Here is a 20,232-nt window from a genome sequence, read left to right on the forward strand (position 1 = left end):
CGTGGCCAGGTTAGTGGCCAAGTAATCCTGTTCCCTGCATTTACAATGTTCCTTGCATCACCCATTGACGGCAAGCACTTATAGCGCGACCACGATCGACTTGGATCTGCTTTAGCTGCGAGCAGCTTCCATGTTGGGAGGCCGCCTTTGCCCTGGCAAACGATAAACTGCCTTCTACAGATACGGCGATCGTACTTCAGGACGCTCTTCGGCATGTCGTCCCGTTGTGGGGAGTCCTAAATGGGTTTTGAAACCTTACAATCTCTTAATTAAAATTTCATACAAGGAATAAAATTGAGCCATTTATAAAATAAACTTTAGTTTATGTACTAAGCACACCATAATTCAACTTAAAATTGTTCATTATTCACATGTGTATTATCTAAAATTTTCTAAATTGTACCCAGGGAAAGAGGCCTTGGAAATTAAAGGGTGACATTAAAATTTGGTTTGAATGTCTTATACTTGAATGCAGACTTAACTTTACTGAACTGGAAGAATCCCAGTCCACTTTCTGTAAGTCAGGTGAAAAGCAGTAGTCCATATCAGTGTTTCCCAAGGGCTATGGCTGCATTGTAGGTTGGCGGTGGCTGACCCTGGATGAAATTCTGGCAGATCCAAAATCATTCAGATGATCACGCTTGATTCACATTGGCAGCATAGCAGGTGGATTGCAGCTAATCCCTCACAACCTCCCCAACCCCTGCTTTAACAATATTGAAGAAGGAAAAGCATTGACAATTGTGCTTGAATAATGTAATGCTCTGGTGATTGTGCAGAATTAAAAAAATGCACTCAAGTCACAGACTGGGGACTTTATGTCACAAGCACACTGATATGTGAAAAATTAATTCACAAAATCACAAAGGTTGGGAAACGCTTGTCTATATCAAAAATCAAATTATTGAAAAAAAAATTCAATCCCCTAAAAGAGTATTTCTTCAGATTTTTTTTTTTTTTTTTTTTTAGATATTTCAGTACTTCTTAATTCAGAGGTGATCTCCTGAATGGGGCACCAGCTGGGATAAGGAATTTGTGATGAAGACAGGAAGCTGAGAGAGAGAGCGTGAGGGAGAAAATATGTGTATGGTGTAACATTAAGGTGCGATTGAAGACTTAATTTATCAATTTGAATGATGGAGCATTTTAATTTTTTTGTAGTTTCATCAAAGAGTTATTACATTTTTGTTTCGTAAATGTTTTTGTAACAATGAGTCCTGTTCAAAAACAAAAAAGGCAATAATAAAATGCAGTTACTTGTGTTACTAGGGTACAATGTTGTAGTTAAAAGCGTAGCACAATAGCTTTAGTAGAGTGATGTAAAAATGGCATCAATTGATTGTTTTATTGGTTGTTGAGAGTCTGTGACTAATTTTAGTTCATATTTCTTAAGCATGACATTTTTAAAAGAACCGCCAAATGGAGAGTTAAAAAATCTCTGTTGAACTCTCAAGGTAAAACTATTGACTGTTGTGGACCATAATAGAGAGCAGATCTGGACTTTGCCGATAAGTTATACAGTCAAAGAAATAATGAAGCATTATAACGTGGAGATAATCCAGGTCTGACATTGTTTTTAGTGTAATGTAAACTTCAAGTACTTATTTGTTCACTCTGTATGTGTAGAACGATACTTAAGCTTTTTACTTTTATGGTTAATTAACTTCAACCAGCAGGAAAGGTGAACTGGCATAGCAGAGTTTCAGCTTACACCCACATGCCTCTCCCACCATTTCACTAACTTGTATTGGAGATCCTTTTTGCCATCAGTTGTGTCTGACAGATGTGTAAATAGGGAATTATGCAAAATATACAAGTTAAAATTACCTATTTTAAGGTACATTCAAAACTATAAACTAATCCTTATTTGTAATAGCACAGAATATTTCTTATTTTTACATGTTCAGAAATTCATAATGCTTTTCAGTGGGAGATTTTGGTTGGAAAATGGATGGATGGATGGATTTTGAAAGTTCAATACTTTGTACAGCACACTCTGTTTGAGATATATCCATGAAAACTGAACTGTCTGAGCAAATTTTCAACAAGAATAGGTGTGCCAAATTTAAAAAAAATCAGTCCACGGGAGTCGAGTTGTTTAATGCAGACAGTCATATGGACACACGTGGCATTATATGTGAACACGACTAATTAAGGAGAGACGGTGCCTTGTGCCAATAAGTTGATGAGTGCTGCCAAAGTTTCCTTAGGATCTCAGTATATAAAAGAACAGGCATAGTAAGAGTTAAATCAGCCTGGATCCATCAGAACGGGTTGCAGTGCCACTTTGCATGCTCTGTTCATTTTCTGGAGCCTAAACGCAGACTCAGTGCTGTAACGAGGGAACAGTTAGAATCCAAAAGGACAGCCTGTCTGTGCTAGTTAAGAAATTTTAATACAAGAGGTCATGTCAATATGAATTATGTTTGAATTGTACACTCTGTGATGCTTTTCTACTGTACGACCGGAACAAAATCATGCAGTGTCAAAAAGATTGCTGGCCACAAAAGTTTCCAAATTTAAATGATGTTATGGGCCTTCATAATTCCTGTTTTCTTTTAGGATGCAAAGGTTACATCTTTGTCTTTGATCCTGAAATTCAACAGGTTCAGCACCTAGAGTGGTTACGTGGTCCTAGTGTACCACATAGCATGTTAGTATTTTTGTGCTGTTTACTCTATGGTTTCATTCAGTGCCGAATTCACAAGTGCACTTCTTTTGCTCATCTTTAACTTCTTTCAGTTCCTATTAGATGGCTCTGAGCTCAATCTAAAACTATTGGATGAAGTAATGCATAAATGCAAGCTTTTTGGCCAGTATTTGACTCATAATGCCAAGTACCACCTTCATATATGATCTGTCCATCTTTTTTAATTTACCTTCATCTCTGTGCAACATGTTTTTTGTAGGGCTAGAGACTTGAGAATGGGCCCAGTCAGTATCTTCAGGTATTACAAGATAGTTAAAGCAATAGTTGAATACAGAGCACGTAGCACAGATTTTCTTGTACCTCAGAGTCATGTGGTTCTCCCACAGTTTTAACTTCATGATTGTCAGTGGCATGTAGTCTGCTCATATGTTTGCATTCTTGCATTTCATCTGGGAAAAAAATCACAACACCTAAGGTTCCTGCAGGCACTACACAATAGTACTTCTTCACAGGAAACCTATATTGCAACTTTCAAATGGTCAAGAGATATGTACTGGCATTTCATTGAAATTTGGGTAAAAACAGACTGGAAAAACAGTAGAAGAGATGGTAGCCCAAGAGGGCTAAAAATGGCAAGCATGTAAGTGCACAGTCGGCAGCTACTGTTGCATAATTGAAATCAAGCTTGGTGAGTCTCTCAGTGAGAAAAGCCTGCTTCTTCACACTGCTGGGTCAAGAGACTAGTCTCCTAATTACAGTAAGTTTATTTAAGGTGAAATCAGTGATCAAAGCCAGATCTAGTGTTACAGCTTTTCATCTGGGTAAGCATATTTAAACACATGTAATGGAAGCAGACGAGTATGTTAAAGTTCCAGTTATACATGCTGACACAACAGATTAGGCTAGAAATAAAAACAAAATGTATCTACTATGCAAAGTGGTTTTCAGGATCAGGTTTGAAGATAAAAGTTTTAACCTTCTTGAAGTAGCTTATAATGTGTTCAAAAAAACAAAACAACAGACAAAAAAAATGCAGACACCTTCAGTTACCCCTCTGGTTTTCAAGTAAGAATTACACTAAAACACTGAGTTCAATGCATTATTTTAAACTTTTGGTAATGTTATTTATTCTATAAAGCATCTTGTTGTACAGTTCAGTATAAAAGGTCTAATACAAAGCAATGTTTAATTAAACAAACACATAGCAATAGAAAAATTGGATTTCTTATGTTACTCGTACAGTATGGGTGTGTTTTAGGTTTTTTGTACTGTCGCTTTTACAGTATGGGTGTGTTTTATGTAAGCAGTTGTTATCTTATGTTTGCCAGTTTGATACTGAATTAACTGAAACCTCATTAATCATGTGAATACTGCTGGCACAAGATTAATCTTTTGTGAAATCCGTATTAGTAGCCATATCATATTTGTAATCTTCTAATGTGCATTAATTTTTAGCTGAAAATAATTTGTAAATTAATTGTATTCAGTATTGAGAGGACTTTTATGGATTTGGCATTGACAAGCAACAAGCTATGATATGATTTCGAATTCCTCCTTTAAGTATAACTGCACCATAGTGTGGATTATGTTCTTTCATAATGATTGTGGAAGTTTCTAAAAAAAAAAAGTACAAAGCATTATTCTGTTTAATACGATTAGCTCCACCTGCTTTTACCAAGCTAAACAGGCAGCCACTACACTGCTGTCTTTGTGTGAAACCCATGGCCTAGATTTTAACCTGAAAATTACTAAAAAGCTTAATCTAGGCAAAATAAATAAATAAGCTAGATGTTTGGCTTGCACTGTGTAAAAGAATCTACTGCAGTGGCTTTAAGAATGATTTTTGAGTGTTGATTTTCCTCCTCACCTTATACAGGCTGTGACAGTTTTTCATTAAATGTTTTAAATACACATCTGATAATGCTGAGGACATTTTGGTGAATATGCAGAATAAAAATGAAAATTAGAAAATCTATTGAATAACTGTCCTGTGATTCAGTGGTACAGGTTACAGTAATCAATATCTTATTTTATTTTCAACATACTTCTCCTAATTTCCTTGTAATTGAGTGACCTTTGAAAGGGGAAACCATGTCAATATTTTCCCTTACAATCAGTTTTAAATAGAGCTGTCAATGTCACCATCGTAGACAACTTTCTTTTGACGCATAATACACATTGCTAGTACACAATATCAAACACAAATACCTTCCCATTGTCTAAAATGAATTTTAGCCTTTCATTTTGATTGCACATTTTTCCCTTTTTATCTATAATCAAGAGACGTTATGGATTTTGTAGTTTTTCTGTTGCTCAGTTTCAGTTTAACTTAGCTGTTTAGATACAATTTAGGTACATCCCTTACCCTTTAAAAAAAAAAAAAAAACACAGACAATTCTGGTTTTAATGATGTTTTTCATTTTGCATACACCAAACATGCACTGAGTTACAGATACCTTGATAATGTAATACATAGTACTGATATTTTTGTTTTGCGCTTGTTTTCATTTTCAGGTAATGTTAGTGCATTCCACATTGCTGAACTGCCACAACCTGGAACAAAGACTATAAAATTACAGGGTGATTTAGGAGAAACAGGATACATTCTTTTACTTTTCAGTGCATGTACTTTACAGCAGATATTTTGCTAAAATTACTAGTTCTGCACTTTTGAATGTCTAATACCGTCTCCCATCTTTATGCACATTGGCATACCGATAGTATACTTTATAATTATTGTTTTGTTTATATTGTTATTATTATAATGCTTATTAGGGGTAGGCAGTATGGTCAAAAATTTCTATCACAAAATAATTCATAATTATGGAATATATCAAGGTATAATTTATGTAATAATAATAATAATGATAATGCATTTTATTTTTATAACACCTTCCCAGTTCTCAGAGTGCTTCATAAGCTTTCAAAATGAATAACTGGGAAAAAGATAAAAAGATCTTAAGAAGATAAAGTACACATCATTGGATACAAAATAATATCGGCATAAAGCACTAAATAAAGATAAACACGGAAACACAAAGCTTTGAATTAGAGTAATGAACAGTGAACCATAATAAATTACAAAAATACAAATGCTACAAGAAAATATAAACAAATAACATAATTTGTGAAACAAATAACATAATTTGTGATACAAATGCAAATCATCCTGAGCACCTGGACGGAGAGAGAAACTGAAAGAGTCAGAATGTCAGAGTAAGTTAAATGCCTTCCTGAAAAAATTAGTTTTAAGTTTTTTTTTTTTTTAAGAATAAATTGAGTCAGCTGTTATAGTTAATTTCTAAAACAGTAAAATAAGATGAACAAGTAAATAAACATATATTGCATATATCATTTAAAGACTTGAAATCTTTGAAAATGTGAATACTGTATGAACTATACAGCATAACATGAAACAAAATTGATAATAAAAATAAATATTTAAAATGGTATTCTTCCTAATTCCTATTGTTTTCCATTGAATAAAAACAAGCAAACCCAGCGAGACTTTAATATTGCCATTCAAAGCATGTTTATGAACATGAAGAAAAAATATATAAAGTGTGACACTAGAGGGCACTGTTGCTCCTCTAACCCGACAGACAGATGCTCAGGACACGAGGTAAAAGGACTGTGAAGTATTTTAATTCTTTTCCTTCCTTTATAAATAGTGCCCTTAAGCACCACAGTCACCATACATAAGCAAGTAAATACACTAATAAGACACACAATTCTTTCTCTATCTCCTCCACACCTCCCGACTCTGGCTCGCTTGCTGGGTTCACAGCAGTCCTTTATATAGTCCTTGACCCGGAAGTGCTTCTGTCCTTCTGACCACGTGACTTGCCAGCACTTCGGGTCAGATGGAGAACTTGACTTTTCTTCAGCCCGAGCTATGCAGAAAGTAGAAATCCCCAGGTCCTCCTGCAGCATCTCCTGGTGGCACCCTCAGTATCCAGCAGGGCTGTGAAGCTGAACTCCAGATCCCATGGTGCCCTGAGGTAATCCGGGGCACCGTTGTGCTGCAGGGAAATTGCCATCTAGCGTCTTGGGGGAGGCAGTGTCTCAGAGTAGCTGCCTTCCCCAATCCTTCCATTCTTTGTGTGCCCCAGCTGGGTTAAACTGCCGGTATTCTATCACAAAAGACAAACCAAAGAAAATTTAGATCTCCATTGATTGAATACACTTCAGCGGAGGCTATAAAACCAAGCCCTACAATACAACCTACTAATGAAAGCTTTCACACTTGTCCCACTACTGATTTTCAAATTCCTCTTTCTACAGAAATCAATGTTAATGGACAATTTTTAAAAGTGATATTCTAATTAAGAAATACCATTATTTGTTTGAATTGAACTTTCTTCTATTCCACTGCTTTCTAACCTTGAAGCTATACAGCATTTCAACATACATGGATCAAAAAATACCTATTTATAACTTTGTTTATGCAGTAATCCCTCCTCCATCACGGGGGTTGTGTTCCAGAACCCCCCGCGAAAGGTGAAAATCCGCGAAGTAGAAACCATATGTTCATATGGTTCTTTTTATATATTTTAAGCCCTTATAAACTCTCCCACACTATTATACTATATCCCATATAAACATTTCCCGCACAATTATACAGCATAAACCCTTTGTATTCTCTTAGATATTAGGTAAGATTCGTTGAAATTATGTATGTAAACACAGTTTATATACAGTACAACCTAAATATTATTTTAAAGATATCGAGCGTCTCCGATATCACATATGTTACAGCCATTACGACAGACAGGCCACCAGCAATAAATATGTACAATGCAAGAAAAATTGTATACAGTAAAATGTGTGTACAGTGACACTAAACTATGTACATGTAATAAGTACTGTACGTAGATGATTAATTATGGTTACTCACCAACAATGACATGACGACTTGTCCGATAACGATGAGTTTAATTTTACTGCACAACAAAGGAGAGCGTTACAGCTCTTCTAAAGGATCCTCTTCAGGCGACTGTGTAGCACCGCCGTTGTTCTCCTTCCGGCAGTCTTCAATCCAAATCCCTATAGCAGATTCCATCCAGACTACTGCCTTATTACGTCCACTTGCAACTCGTTTTGTGCCCTGGTTAAAGGACACTGTGGCCGTAGATCTTATATGCTTTTCCTCCTTTTTAAATAAAAAGAATCGTGGACTCATTGATGCCGTAATGTTGTCCTGCAGCGGTGTAGCTGTTCCCTTCCTTCAACATATCCAAAACTTTTACCTTTTCTGCAATCATTTACATCTTCTGTTGGCGCTTGGACACGGTCCCTGAAGCAGTAGCAGGAGCACATTAATGCTGAATGAGTGAGATGAGACTTCCTGGTTAATGCAACACTCCGTGGCTGAGCCAATCAGCACACAGGAGCTTAATTGTGTGCTCTGATTAGGTAGCTTCACAGTCATCCGCCAATAGCGTCCCTTGTATGAAATCAACTGGGCAAACCAACTGAGGAAGCATGTACCAGAAGTAAAAAGACCCATTGTCCGCAGAAACCTGCGAAGCAGCGAAAAATCCGCGTTATATATTTAGATATGCTTACATATAAAATCCGCGATAGAGTGAAGCCGCGAAAGTCGAAGCACAATATAGCGAGGGATTACTGTACTACATTTTCTCCTCCTTTTTAAGAAGTCTGAGGTGCCCCCTTTCCCTTGGTTCCCTAAACATGTGCTTATTTTGCTTAATGGTTAATCCAGGACTACCTTAAAGTCATTATCATCTGTGTTTGAAGTGTAATAAATGAACCGCAGGTACTGTTTTATCAGTTTCTTCAGTGATGACAGGAGGAACAGGAATGGTCCCTCTTCAAAGCCCAAACTGTGATTATATATTAAAGCAGTTTTGGATGGCAGTCTTAAGGATTGAGGACTAGGGATTGACTTTGTGCATTGCAAGAAGTTGTTGTACACATACATTTACTGCTGGTGCTTTTAAGGCAAAAAAGGAAAAAAGATGCAGCACCGTGGAAAGAATCTGGATGCATACATTAAATCACATCACAAATTTATTTTCTCTTCTTAATAATTCTATTCTTAATAATTGTTATTGTTTTGTCATACTTTATTTTCCTATTTTTTTATATACAGTATCTGCCTTATTGTTAGTTGTTCAGTCATTTAGCATTTGTATATGCATATATGAGCATTCTGCCATAGGTGTGTTATTTTATCACTCGATAACCCAACAAGAGTTTGAACTTCAAAAATCAGTACTTGTAAGTTTTGATGAGGAAAAAATATATAATTTTGTGCCTTCATATTAAACCCTATAATAATCCGAGCTCTATTGCCATCCAATTCTTCTGCCCAAATTGTCAGTTTTAGGATATCTGAACTGTTGACTATATGCTACTTGATTGCATGTGAACATTTAGCTCTAGAAAATTGAAGTCTGTATGGACTGAGCAGGCAGCTTTCCCTGTTTTTCAACCAGCTCTTCATTATGCTTGCTGTGTTAATGTGAGGGAGCCTCAGCTACAGTCTTTGCTTTCTTTTTTCATCTCTATAGTTGTACAACTAATTGCCACATTATGTCGGAAGGTAATGGAATGGCCATTCCCAATCACATCATTGTATCATTTTTGCAACAAGTAACAACGATGCTTCCTGATGTGCTAAACCACTACAAAAATGATGCATGAAAATTTCTACTGGTTGACAGATTTCTTCCTGTGTCTCGTTTTTATCGGTGTACCGCACACCACTAATGTTTATAGCTCTAGGTCTTACACTTAGGTAATAGTTTGTAGTTTTTTCTGTTTTGCATTCTTATTTTTACATTCATTGTGTCTACTGGAGAAAATTAATTACTTTTTGAGTGTCAATAAAATTCTGTGATCCTGTGTATCAAGTATGCCTTAACTACATATTAATACTGTCATTTTAAATCCATAAATGCCATCTTAATAATTGAAAATAAATATTTTGACTCTACTGGAACAGGGTTTAAATCCCATGCTCAGTCTTTGTCCATGTGCACACAGGTCACACATACTCCCTATGTTAGTATGGGTTTTCCTTTGGGTACTCAGGCACTCTTTCCATATCTGTGAAGACATGCATGTCAAGTAATTGGTTACTGAAATTGGGCCTGTGTGTGCATGTGTGTGCCCATTGATTATCTAGTGCTGTCTCCAAGGTTGGTTCCTGCTTTAGAAGTGACTCTCTGCAGTCTCAAGACCCCTGTGACCCTAAACTTGGATTAATTTGGTTTGAAAATGTTATGTCACTCTCCCATTTTCTAACAAATTTTAAGTAACACATGTTGATGTACTCTTTTGTTAATGTGTCTTATGCAAATCCTAAGATGTTAACGATAATGATGATTATGTTTTATCATTATTTCAGTTTGGGAGGTTTTCTTTGCTTGTAGCTTATTCTGACATTCACAGTAAATCACCATATGAAGCAGGATGTATTTATTCTTCTTCATAGTCCATATCTAGAAACAGACTTTGTGATGGTAAAAATGTAAGACATTAATCAGTAAAATTGCTTTGTTTTAAAAGGCACATTTCCAAAATTACTGAAAAGTTTAAGTATACTGTATATATTTAGTTTTTCGATGTTTCCAAAGTCTATTTTATTTGTCTTCTCTTTAGGCACTGGAACATTTGGGCGTGTGTTTTTAGTAAAGGACAAGAAAACAAGAACATTTTTTGCACTGAAGGCTATGAAAATTCCTGATGTAATTCGACTGAAGCAGGAACAACATGTTCATAATGAAAAGGCAGTATTAACTGAAGTCAACCACCCATTTCTAATCAGACTGTAAGTGATATTACGTCATAATTATTTTAAGTGTTATTACAAGACTGTGCATTTATGTTCCATCCATCCATCCATTGTCCAACCCGCTGAATCCGAACACAGGGTCACGGGGGTCTGCCGGAGCCAATCCCAGCCAACACAGGGCACAAGGCAGGAAACAATCCTGGGCAGGGTGCCAACCCACCGCAGGACACACACAAACACACCCACACACCAAGCACACACTAGGGCCAATTTAGAATCGCCAATCCACCTAACCTGCATGTCTTTGGACTGTGGGAGGAAACCGGAGCGCCCGGAGGAAACCCACGCAGACACGGGGAGAACATGCAAACTCCACACAGGGAGGACCCGGGAATCGAACCCAGGTCCCCAGATCTTCCCAACTGCGAGGCAGCAGCGCTACCCACTGCGCCACCGTGCCGTATTTATGTTTATCTTTGAATATAGAGATTTCAATGTAATTTTTTTCAATCAGTTTTTTATTAAGGGATGCACAGTGGCGTAGTGGTAGCACTGCTGCCTCGCAGTAAGGAGACCCGGGTTCGCTTCCCGGGTCCTCCCTGCATGGAGTTTGCATGTTCTCCCCGTGTCTGCGTGGGTTTCCTCTGGGTGCTCAGGTTTCCTCCCACAGTCCAAAGACATGCAGGTTAGGTCGATTGGCGATTCCAAATTGGCCATAGTGTGTGCTTGGTGTGTGTGTTTGTGTCCAGCGGTGAGTTGGCGCCCTGCCCAGGATTGATTCCCTGCCTTGCGCCCTGTGTTGGCTGGGATTGGCTCCAGCAGACCTCCGTGACCCTGTATTCGGATTCAGCGGATTGGAAAATGGATGGATGGAGTTTTTTATTAAATGCATACAACTTTACAAAGTACTTTACCACACAAGTAAGGCTTTGAAGTTCAATATATCTCTATATATAATCTTCACTTTTCTTTTGACAGCATTTTGTAACATTACGTCTTAAATATTTTTAGAATAATTTAGCTTGTTTAAGTAATGGAAAGACCAATATTTTAATAGTGGGAACGTATCCTTTAACAATAACACTTGCTTTTCATACTACAAATTTTACAGAATTTACAGTTAATTACCATCATTTTGCATATTACTATAACATTTTCATACTCGCTCAATCCAGTAGCACTGGGTACAAGGTAGGAACTTGACCTGGACAGGCAGCAGTAAAGCACCCACCCATATCGAGCTAATTCTAGATGTGAGGATAATCAGATTTTACAAATTTTAACCCACATAGACTAAAGGGAATTCTTCAAGTGCCATTTAAACAACACCTGTGTTCAAGATTCAAACTCAGGATGATGAACCTATGAAGCTGCATGGTTAACCTCTGCACTATTGTGCTGCCATTTTTCATTTTAACACATGCAAATAACATTTTCATTGTACTATATGATTGTATTTGAATAAATGTTATTTTAAAAAGTCATTTATAAAAGCTGAGTTATATACAGTACATAAGAGTACACTTTATTGGGTCTACCTGCCTTTTCTGCATAAATGTGTGCGGTTGAGGAATAAATGCTATTTAAATCTGGTAGATGCCTCCCAGTGTATGGTGTATGTGTAATTCAGAGGAAAAATGAACAAAGTGATTTAAGGAGTTTGAATATTGCTTGCCAGCTGCGCCTGAACAATATCCTTTTATGAAGTTTTAGAAACATGGCATTTTCATCTGTGTTAAAATAGGGGGCCTCAGTTATATGATTTAGACATGCTTATATAATGCTTTTTTAAAAATATTTTTGTTTTCTACATATTATGTCTAAATACAGTACTACTAGCATGCTTCAGAACTTGGCATATTATTTATTGATAGGCGAGACAACAAAAATAATATTTATCGATCTACGGTTTGCTATAGTTTTCTTTTACATTTTCTTTTAGGTTTTGGACTCATCATGATGAGAGATTTTTATACATGCTGATGGACTACGTTCCTGGTGGTGAACTCTTTAGTTACTTGCGCAATATGGGACGCTTCAACAACAACACTGGATTGTTCTATTCTTCAGAAATTGTATGTGCAATTGAGTATCTGCACTCCAAGGAAATAGTTTATAGAGACTTGAAGCCTGAAAATATATTACTTGACAGAGAAGGACATATCAAACTAACAGACTTTGGATTTGCTAAAAAGTTGGTGGACAGGTATGTAATACTATATTATTTGTTGTGGTACTTGTTAGAAATTAATAAACTGCTTATCATATTTAAATGGTATATTTTAGAAAGTGTTCAACCACCTCAAAAAAACTGCTGATTTTTTTTAATGTGTTTTGAAATTTAATTAATTCTTCATATGTAAGAAAGGAGAAATGAAAAACCTTATTTAATTATTCACACATTATTCATATTTAAGTCATAATTCACATTAAAGAATACTTAAGTATTCACTCCTGATTCAGTTCTATCTTGAAGTACCAACTCTTGTTGTGAATTTTCTTGTATGTTTATGTGTGCTTTGCCCCTGTGCATTTGGGAACTTTTGCACTTTATTTGTTATTGGTGTTGCAGGCTCTGTTAATGTGGCTAGGAAATGTCAATGAAACACATTGCTTAACTCTTAAGGAAGTATTTGAGTAGGAGTAAAGCCTACATTTTGGCTGGGCTACTCTGACATTCACATCGTAGATTTGAAATATTTTAATTTAGTAATTTAAATTCCCAAATCCTTTAAGACCATATTTGTGATTTACATATATCCGACATTTTATTTTAAAAAGCTTTGGGCATTACAGTGATAGTTTGTTTTCAGCTTTCTGAAGTTTCTATAGCACTGTGAATCAGTCATTAGGATTAATCATCTTGTAATTTACAGTCCCCGCTTACCCACCAGATAACTATCTAGGCAGGATAAAATGATGTTAACCTTGCCCTTGGAAAAAAATGTCTATTTCTATATTTTAGAAATTTCAGTAAATTCTGTTCAGACCTTGGACTACACACTTTTTGAATGTAATGTCTTGTTACCTATACAGTGGTACACTGTGTTTAATCACCAGTAACATTAGTTAAACATTGTTTAAATGAGACAAAATCGATTAATCTGATGTCTTGTGATTGTGCCTGTCTCGGCCATTATGCTATTGTAGTCATGTCCTGTGAGTAGTTTGGTTTAAGTGAAACATAGTTCCCCAGAGAAAGACCAAGGAGCCTAGCATCTACAGCTAAATGAAGAATCTTTTCAAATTCATGTTTTGTAAGTTATACCACAACAGTTGGTGTTGTTGTTGGTAAAATTGTTGACTGGTTTTAATATAAAATTTTCAAATTTTTGGTTATTCTTTGTTTGTTGTCTTTGTTGGTTTGATGTGCATTAACATATTGTCCACAGTGCACTAATAAAGTAGCCTATTTCACTTGAGTATTGTGTATGACTTAATAATTTTATGAATCTGTTGTGTGCATGAATAGTATTAACGGGTGAAAAAATGGATTTGCATTTTAATATCTGTGTTATAATCAAGCATTTATAAATGATTTTAAAAAACTGCAGATAGCACAGGACTTGGTATTGTTTCAGTCACTCAGTGATGCAGATGGAGGACTCTCTTCAGTTCTTGCTTGTGATGTCAAAAATTCAAGCACGACTTGATCTGGTGTTAGTGACAGCTATTGCAGTCTAATTCAGATGTTCTAAGGTGGGCTCAGCGAAGTCAGAAAACACCCATGATTCAAAGAAAAAGGATACGCCATCTTGACTTTTAGCACGTGTATGGAGAGTCAAAGTGGGATGTCTTAATTCTTCTGGTTTTTAAAGCAATAGGTGTCTGAAGAGGTACAACAGTGACGTCTCCAAAATTTGGGTTGTTTTACCAGTGACTGGTAACATTCGTAAAAAAGATTTTATCCTACTAATAATTTATGGTCGCAATAGTAATCGTCCATAGTACTAGAGGTTTAGACATTAACTTAATCATGTGCCAACATGTTTCCACACAGGTCTGATGCCTGGTGATATTCCCAACCTTTTTTTTGTTTGTGTCTAGGAGAATCTAGTCACACTATAATGCTCATGTAGCAGGATAGAAATAATTACAATATTCTGCCTTATGTATAGTATATAAAAACTTATGAAATGTATAAATATAATTAATGAAAGTTGTAAACACCAATATACGTATTCTGGTAAGATTACACTGAAGTAACATTTGACAAAGAGGCTGATAGCACTAATAACTTTACCAAAACTTTTTTTTTTTTTTTTGGTCAGGAAGATTGGTACAGTAATATTTTTTCTAATGCTGCTGCTGCAGTATTTCTGGACCTCAGATCCTCAGTCCCCCTGTATCTGTGCACCCAGAGAAAATCAAGCAATTTAAAACCTTACAGAACAAGTTATCATACATGGAAGGGCAACTATAAATTAGCCCAACATTCTAGTGGCACAGTGTTGTGGCATTTAGTGCAAATACCTTATAATTTATCGCTGAAATTCTGTACACAAACAACATTAACATAGCACATTCATTATAAGCATATTAATTCTTCTGTGCTCATTGTCAGAAACTTCTGAACCTGGAAAAGATTTACTTGCACTGCAAGATTTTCATTGTTAAGAATTTAAACATACAAGACTTTGGATTTCTTCCATTTTTGTCTAAGGTTTTGGAAAAGGTTGTTTTGGTGCAGCGTCAGGATCACCTCAAAAAATTCAATCTGTTTGAAAAATTTCAATCTGGTTTCTGAACTTCACAGTACAGAGACAGCCCTGGTCAGAGTCGCCAATGACCATCTTATGGCTGCTGACCGGGGCTCTCCATCACTGCTTATCCTCCTGGACCTCACAGCTGCATTTGATACGGTAGATCATAATGTTCTCTTCAATGACACACACACACAGGTAAGCGAGAGAGACGCACACATACAGGCACGCGCGCGCGCGCGCGAGAGAGAGAGACACACACACACACACGCACGCACGCACACACACACACACGAGAGAGACACACACACACAGGCGTGTGAGAAAAAGACACAGACACACACACACACACACACGAGAGAGAGATACACACAGGCGCGCTATCTATCAATCAATCAATCAATCATATATATATATATATAATATATAATGTTCTCCGTCATCGTCTTCACTATATAATTGGCATTGCTTTGGAGTGGTTCGAGTCCTATCTTACAGATAGGGCTGAGTATGTGGCTAAATCTCGTACCCACACTGTCACCTGTGGGGTCCCACAAGTATCAGTCCTTGGACCGACCCTTTTTAATATCTATATGCTACCCCTGGGTCACATCACCCACATGCATGGAGTTTCATTTCATTGTTATGCCGATGATATGTGAGGCTGGATTTGACTTCTTTTACACCTCCATCAACTCTTTCCTCTTGCTTGGATGAGATTGAGGCCTGGACGTCCAAGAACTTCCTAAAGCTGAACAGCACTAAAACTGAAGCTCTTTTAATTGGCACCCCCCCCCCCGCCCCCCCATCAACTTCGTTCTACTGTAAATTGTATTTCCTTTTCTGACCGTACCATTACCCTCTCCCCTTCTGTTACAAATCTGGGTGTCAAGTTAGACTCCCATCTGTCATTTGATACACATGTCCATCCCCTTTGTAAAATTGCATTCCTTCATCTCCAAAACATAGCCAAACTCCTTCCCTACCCTCCCTCTGTGATGCTGAAAAGCTGGTTCATGCCTTTATCTCATCCAGGTTGGATTATTGTAATGCACTCCTCATCGGGATCCCCAGCAAGAGCCTTCAAAAGCTCCAACAAATTCAAAATAGTGCTGCAAGAATCCTGATAAGGGTGTGGAAATATAAACACATTTCACCAATCCTTTGGTCACTTCATTGGCTCCCTATTCACCTCCTCTTCAGAGACTCTGTTTGTTTACTCACCAGTGTATCCATGGAAATGCTCCACAGTATCTTAAGGAACTCCTTATATTACAATCCACTACAAGAAACCTCCGTTTTGCAAATACCTACCGTCATCACCCCTCTGTGACCAAACTTTGTACAATGGGTGACCGAGCCTTTGCAGCCGCTGCTCCACGGCTCTGGAATGCCCTACCAGAGAGCCTGAGAACACAGCAGATTGTGGGCTGTTTTAAAAAACAGCTAAAGACTTTTCTATTTAGGAAAGCTTATTAACATCCATCCATCCATTTTCCAACCCGCTGAATCCGAACACAGGGTCACGGGGGTCTGCTGGAGCCAATCCCAACCAACACAGGGCACAAGGCAGGAAACAATCCTGGGCAGGGTGCCAACCCACCGCAGGACACACACAAACACACCCACACACCAAGCACACACTAGGGCCAATTCAGAATCGCCAATCCACCTAACCTGCATGTTTTTGGAATGTGGGAGGAAACCGGAGCGCCCGGAGGAAACCCACGCAGACACGGGGAGAACATGCAAACTCCACGCAGGGAGGACCCGGGAATCGAACCCAGGTCCCCAGATCTCCCAACTGCGAGGCAGCAGCGCTACCCACTGCGCCACCGTGCCGGCTTATTAACATGAATTCTACTAATTATTGTTGTTTTATCTCTGTTTTTATCGTGTTTTGCCTTTGTTTAAACTTTTTTATGTAGCACTCTGAGATTTACTGCCAATGTAAAGTGCCCTATAAATAAAATGCATTATTATTATTATTATTTTCAAATATGAGCACTTGTTCAGCATCAACAGATGAGCTGCTGAATGATGAATGTGTATTTTGAGTCCTAATTGATAACCTAGATGTAGGAGATTTATTTTTAAGGCTCTAGGACTAGGGATGTCACAATACCAGAATTTCTATATTCTGTACCAATACTTGTGAGATTTTACAATACTCAGTACCTATTTGATACCAAGGCAAATAAAGAAATCTTTTCAATGGCCTTTTATTAAAAGCACCTCAAAAATTCAAGTGAATAATAATTGTGTCTTTTCAGTAATAGAATATAAAATATATAAATACAAACAGTAATGGCAGCTTTAAAATTGTGGTATTTCCATCAAGTAGTTTCCAAACTTTTATTTAAGCAAACAAGTATTGGCATTCATAAATATCAAAATACAAAGCAGGGCTTGAATTTTAATGTAGATAGATATGGGGATTTCCCTAGTTAAGACTATCTTTATCATTTAAGCGAACTAGTTATATGTCTAGGGAAGCAGAATTTGAAAGATGTTGTTTTTTAAATAACACCAATCATGACTTACAAATATAACTGTCCATCTCTCATTAACCTGATTATGTTAATGTTGTATTATTTTTGCATACTTGCGATGTTTGATCTCATAGTCTGATGATCTACTCAAGCCCTTTACAGATGGACTTTTCTTGCAACACACAGCTTTTTAGAGCCTCTCTTATATTAAACATCCTTGTTTATTTTTTTCAGGAGTAATGTTGTAGTTTTACTTGTTTTTTTTTTGTACTGTTTTTCTTTCATCAAGGTTATACTCAAGCTTATTTTTGATCTTCCATCGACATTTGGTTGATGCAGATATTTTTCTCTCTGGTTTTCTTTACTTTGCAGCACAATACATTTCCATTATTAGAGGCTTTAAAAAGATTGCTTATGTGCCTGTTATGAATCCTGATAAAATGTGGAATAATGGAGCAATCCATAATTGCTGAACTGGTCAGCATACACTGGAATTTCATGAACTGCATATATAATATGTATGCTATGTCTGTTTTACTATATAAATAAACTATTTATGAATTATTATTGCTCTGCATTAGTATTAATATGAGTAATTTGCAAAATTAGTGAATATTATAGAAAATGTAGCAGTCATGTGTTGTTAGCATTTCTAGTGTGCGGTTTCCCACAGTCATATATGTGTAATTATGAATGCATGAGAGGTTGTACCCATGACTCTGAACTGTATACTCTCGTTAGTGCTGCCATGGTCGGCTGCCTTATATATATATATATATATATATATATATATATATATCTATAATATATATGTAGCGCCTGTGTGTGTGTCTCTCTCTCGCGTGCCTGTGTGTGTGTGTGTCTCTGTCGCGCGCGCCTCTGTGTGTGTCTCTCTCTCTCTCGCGCGCCTGTATCTGTGCGTCTCTCTTGCGCACCTGTGTGTGTCGCTCTCTCTCTCTCTCTCTGGCTCGCTGCACAGGGAATGCACAGGGAGAGACTGAACACAGGCAGAAATCATCGGCGCGCACGGCTGCTTAGTGAATTGTTGGTGGGCGGGGGGCTCTGTGAGTTGGCGAGCGTGGCTCTGTCTTGTGTGCGTCTTGCTTACCATGTCTTGCGTGCATCTTGCTTGCCATGGACTTAGTGAATTATATATATATATAGATATTTCAACCAAGGGTAATGATTCTGGGTGTTACATATATATTTTTATATGTTTTTTTTGTTGCGGCAACTGCAACAAAACAACCCCCAATTTAAAAAAAATAAAGTGTATTGGTACTTGGGCACATTTATCTAAATATAAGAGCCATCAAAATCTTGAGCAGTTGCACCCTATAAAAGGGAAGCATCAACACTGCCATCTTGTTTTCAGTCTACTGCTGATGGTTGGGTAGCAAAGTCTTAAACTGCTCAGCCTGTTTTGTGTGGAAGCACTCTCCTTTAGCCCTGTTTCTCAGCCCTTTCTCAACCCTATGGAGAGACCTTCACAAAAAGTGCTTTCTCCTGGGCTCCACCCTAGCAGTTCTTTCCATTCCTCACAGCTTTTCTTACGGCAGCAAGTCACATTGCTTTTGTAGCACAGGACACCAGGAGAGTGCTACACATGGTTCCAAGCAAAATTAAGAGCATCATACTTCACAGAAGTACTGTAAGAAAAAAAAATGATAGAAAATATTAAAAAATAATGTAGTGAAGCAAAGTGCCAATGCGTGTGGCTTGTAAAGATTTAAAAATAATGTAGTGAAGCAAAGTGCCAGTGTGTGTGGCTTGTAAAGATTTAAGCTTTTTTCTTGGCAGCTTTTATGGCTTGTTGCACTGACAAGGATCAGGAGGAATATGGGTCCGTTAATGAGACCATGACAATGTGAGAACAGCCAACATAGGAAAAAAAAGCAGGCAAAAATAAGGCAGGTTTGTAGACGACTTTTTTTATTATTTTGAAAGTGTCCAGTTGGCAGCTGTAGGGTACTGTTTATATTGTAGCATTCAGAATAGCCAGTTAGCACCTGTGGACATACCTGAAAAGCTACTCCTGTGTGGCTTGCGGCATCATCACAGTATCAAAGCAATATCTGCCAGCCATTCTACTGTTTTCCTACTTTACAGATGTAGCAATATTTTAATAAATGTGATCTGAATATTTTTAATGACCATTTACTGAATAATTACTGAATATTTTGCATTATTTTAATGAGAAGGTCTTAACGTTAAACCTGATATCCCAAACTGTTGTTTAAGAGTGCATGGTACAGAATCAGATGCAAGTAACAAGAAACTTTTAGAAAAACTGGTCAAAGTACACTTAACAGTTCAAAGTTCAGAGCAGTGGAACAGGGAAAAAACTAAGTTGTGAAGGAGTTTGGCTGCAAGTTTTACTAATGAAGATAACAAGCTAATCATTCAAAATTACAAAAAGTGTTAAAACAGATCTGTGAAATATTTCAGCTTTGCATTAGGGTTACATGGTATACTAGTACTGGAGAAGTACCGAAAATCCCAGATGTTAAAACGGTACGGTAGCAGCATTTCTATATTTTCATTACCTGATAGAAACATCAACTCTCAAACCTGATGCCCTCAGCATTAGGTATTGCACTTGTGAAAAGACATCAGTTCTATAGA

General features: G+C 37.2%; 1 protein-coding gene across 1 annotated transcript in view; it reads left to right on the forward strand.

Moving 5' to 3' along the window:
- The window catches only part of prkx (protein kinase X-linked), a 218,672-nt gene that overhangs the window by 92,752 nt on the left and 105,688 nt on the right, over window positions 1-20,232 (forward strand). The window contains exons 5-6 of the mRNA XM_051926670.1: window positions 10,280-10,448; window positions 12,355-12,618. Coding sequence (XP_051782630.1) covers window positions 10,280-10,448; window positions 12,355-12,618 — 433 coding nt within the window. The remainder of the gene's footprint in view (window positions 1-10,279; window positions 10,449-12,354; window positions 12,619-20,232) is intronic.

This window comes from Erpetoichthys calabaricus, chromosome 4 (assembly GCF_900747795.2).
Source record: "Erpetoichthys calabaricus chromosome 4, fErpCal1.3, whole genome shotgun sequence".
NCBI classification, from domain to species: domain Eukaryota; kingdom Metazoa; phylum Chordata; class Cladistia; order Polypteriformes; family Polypteridae; genus Erpetoichthys; species Erpetoichthys calabaricus.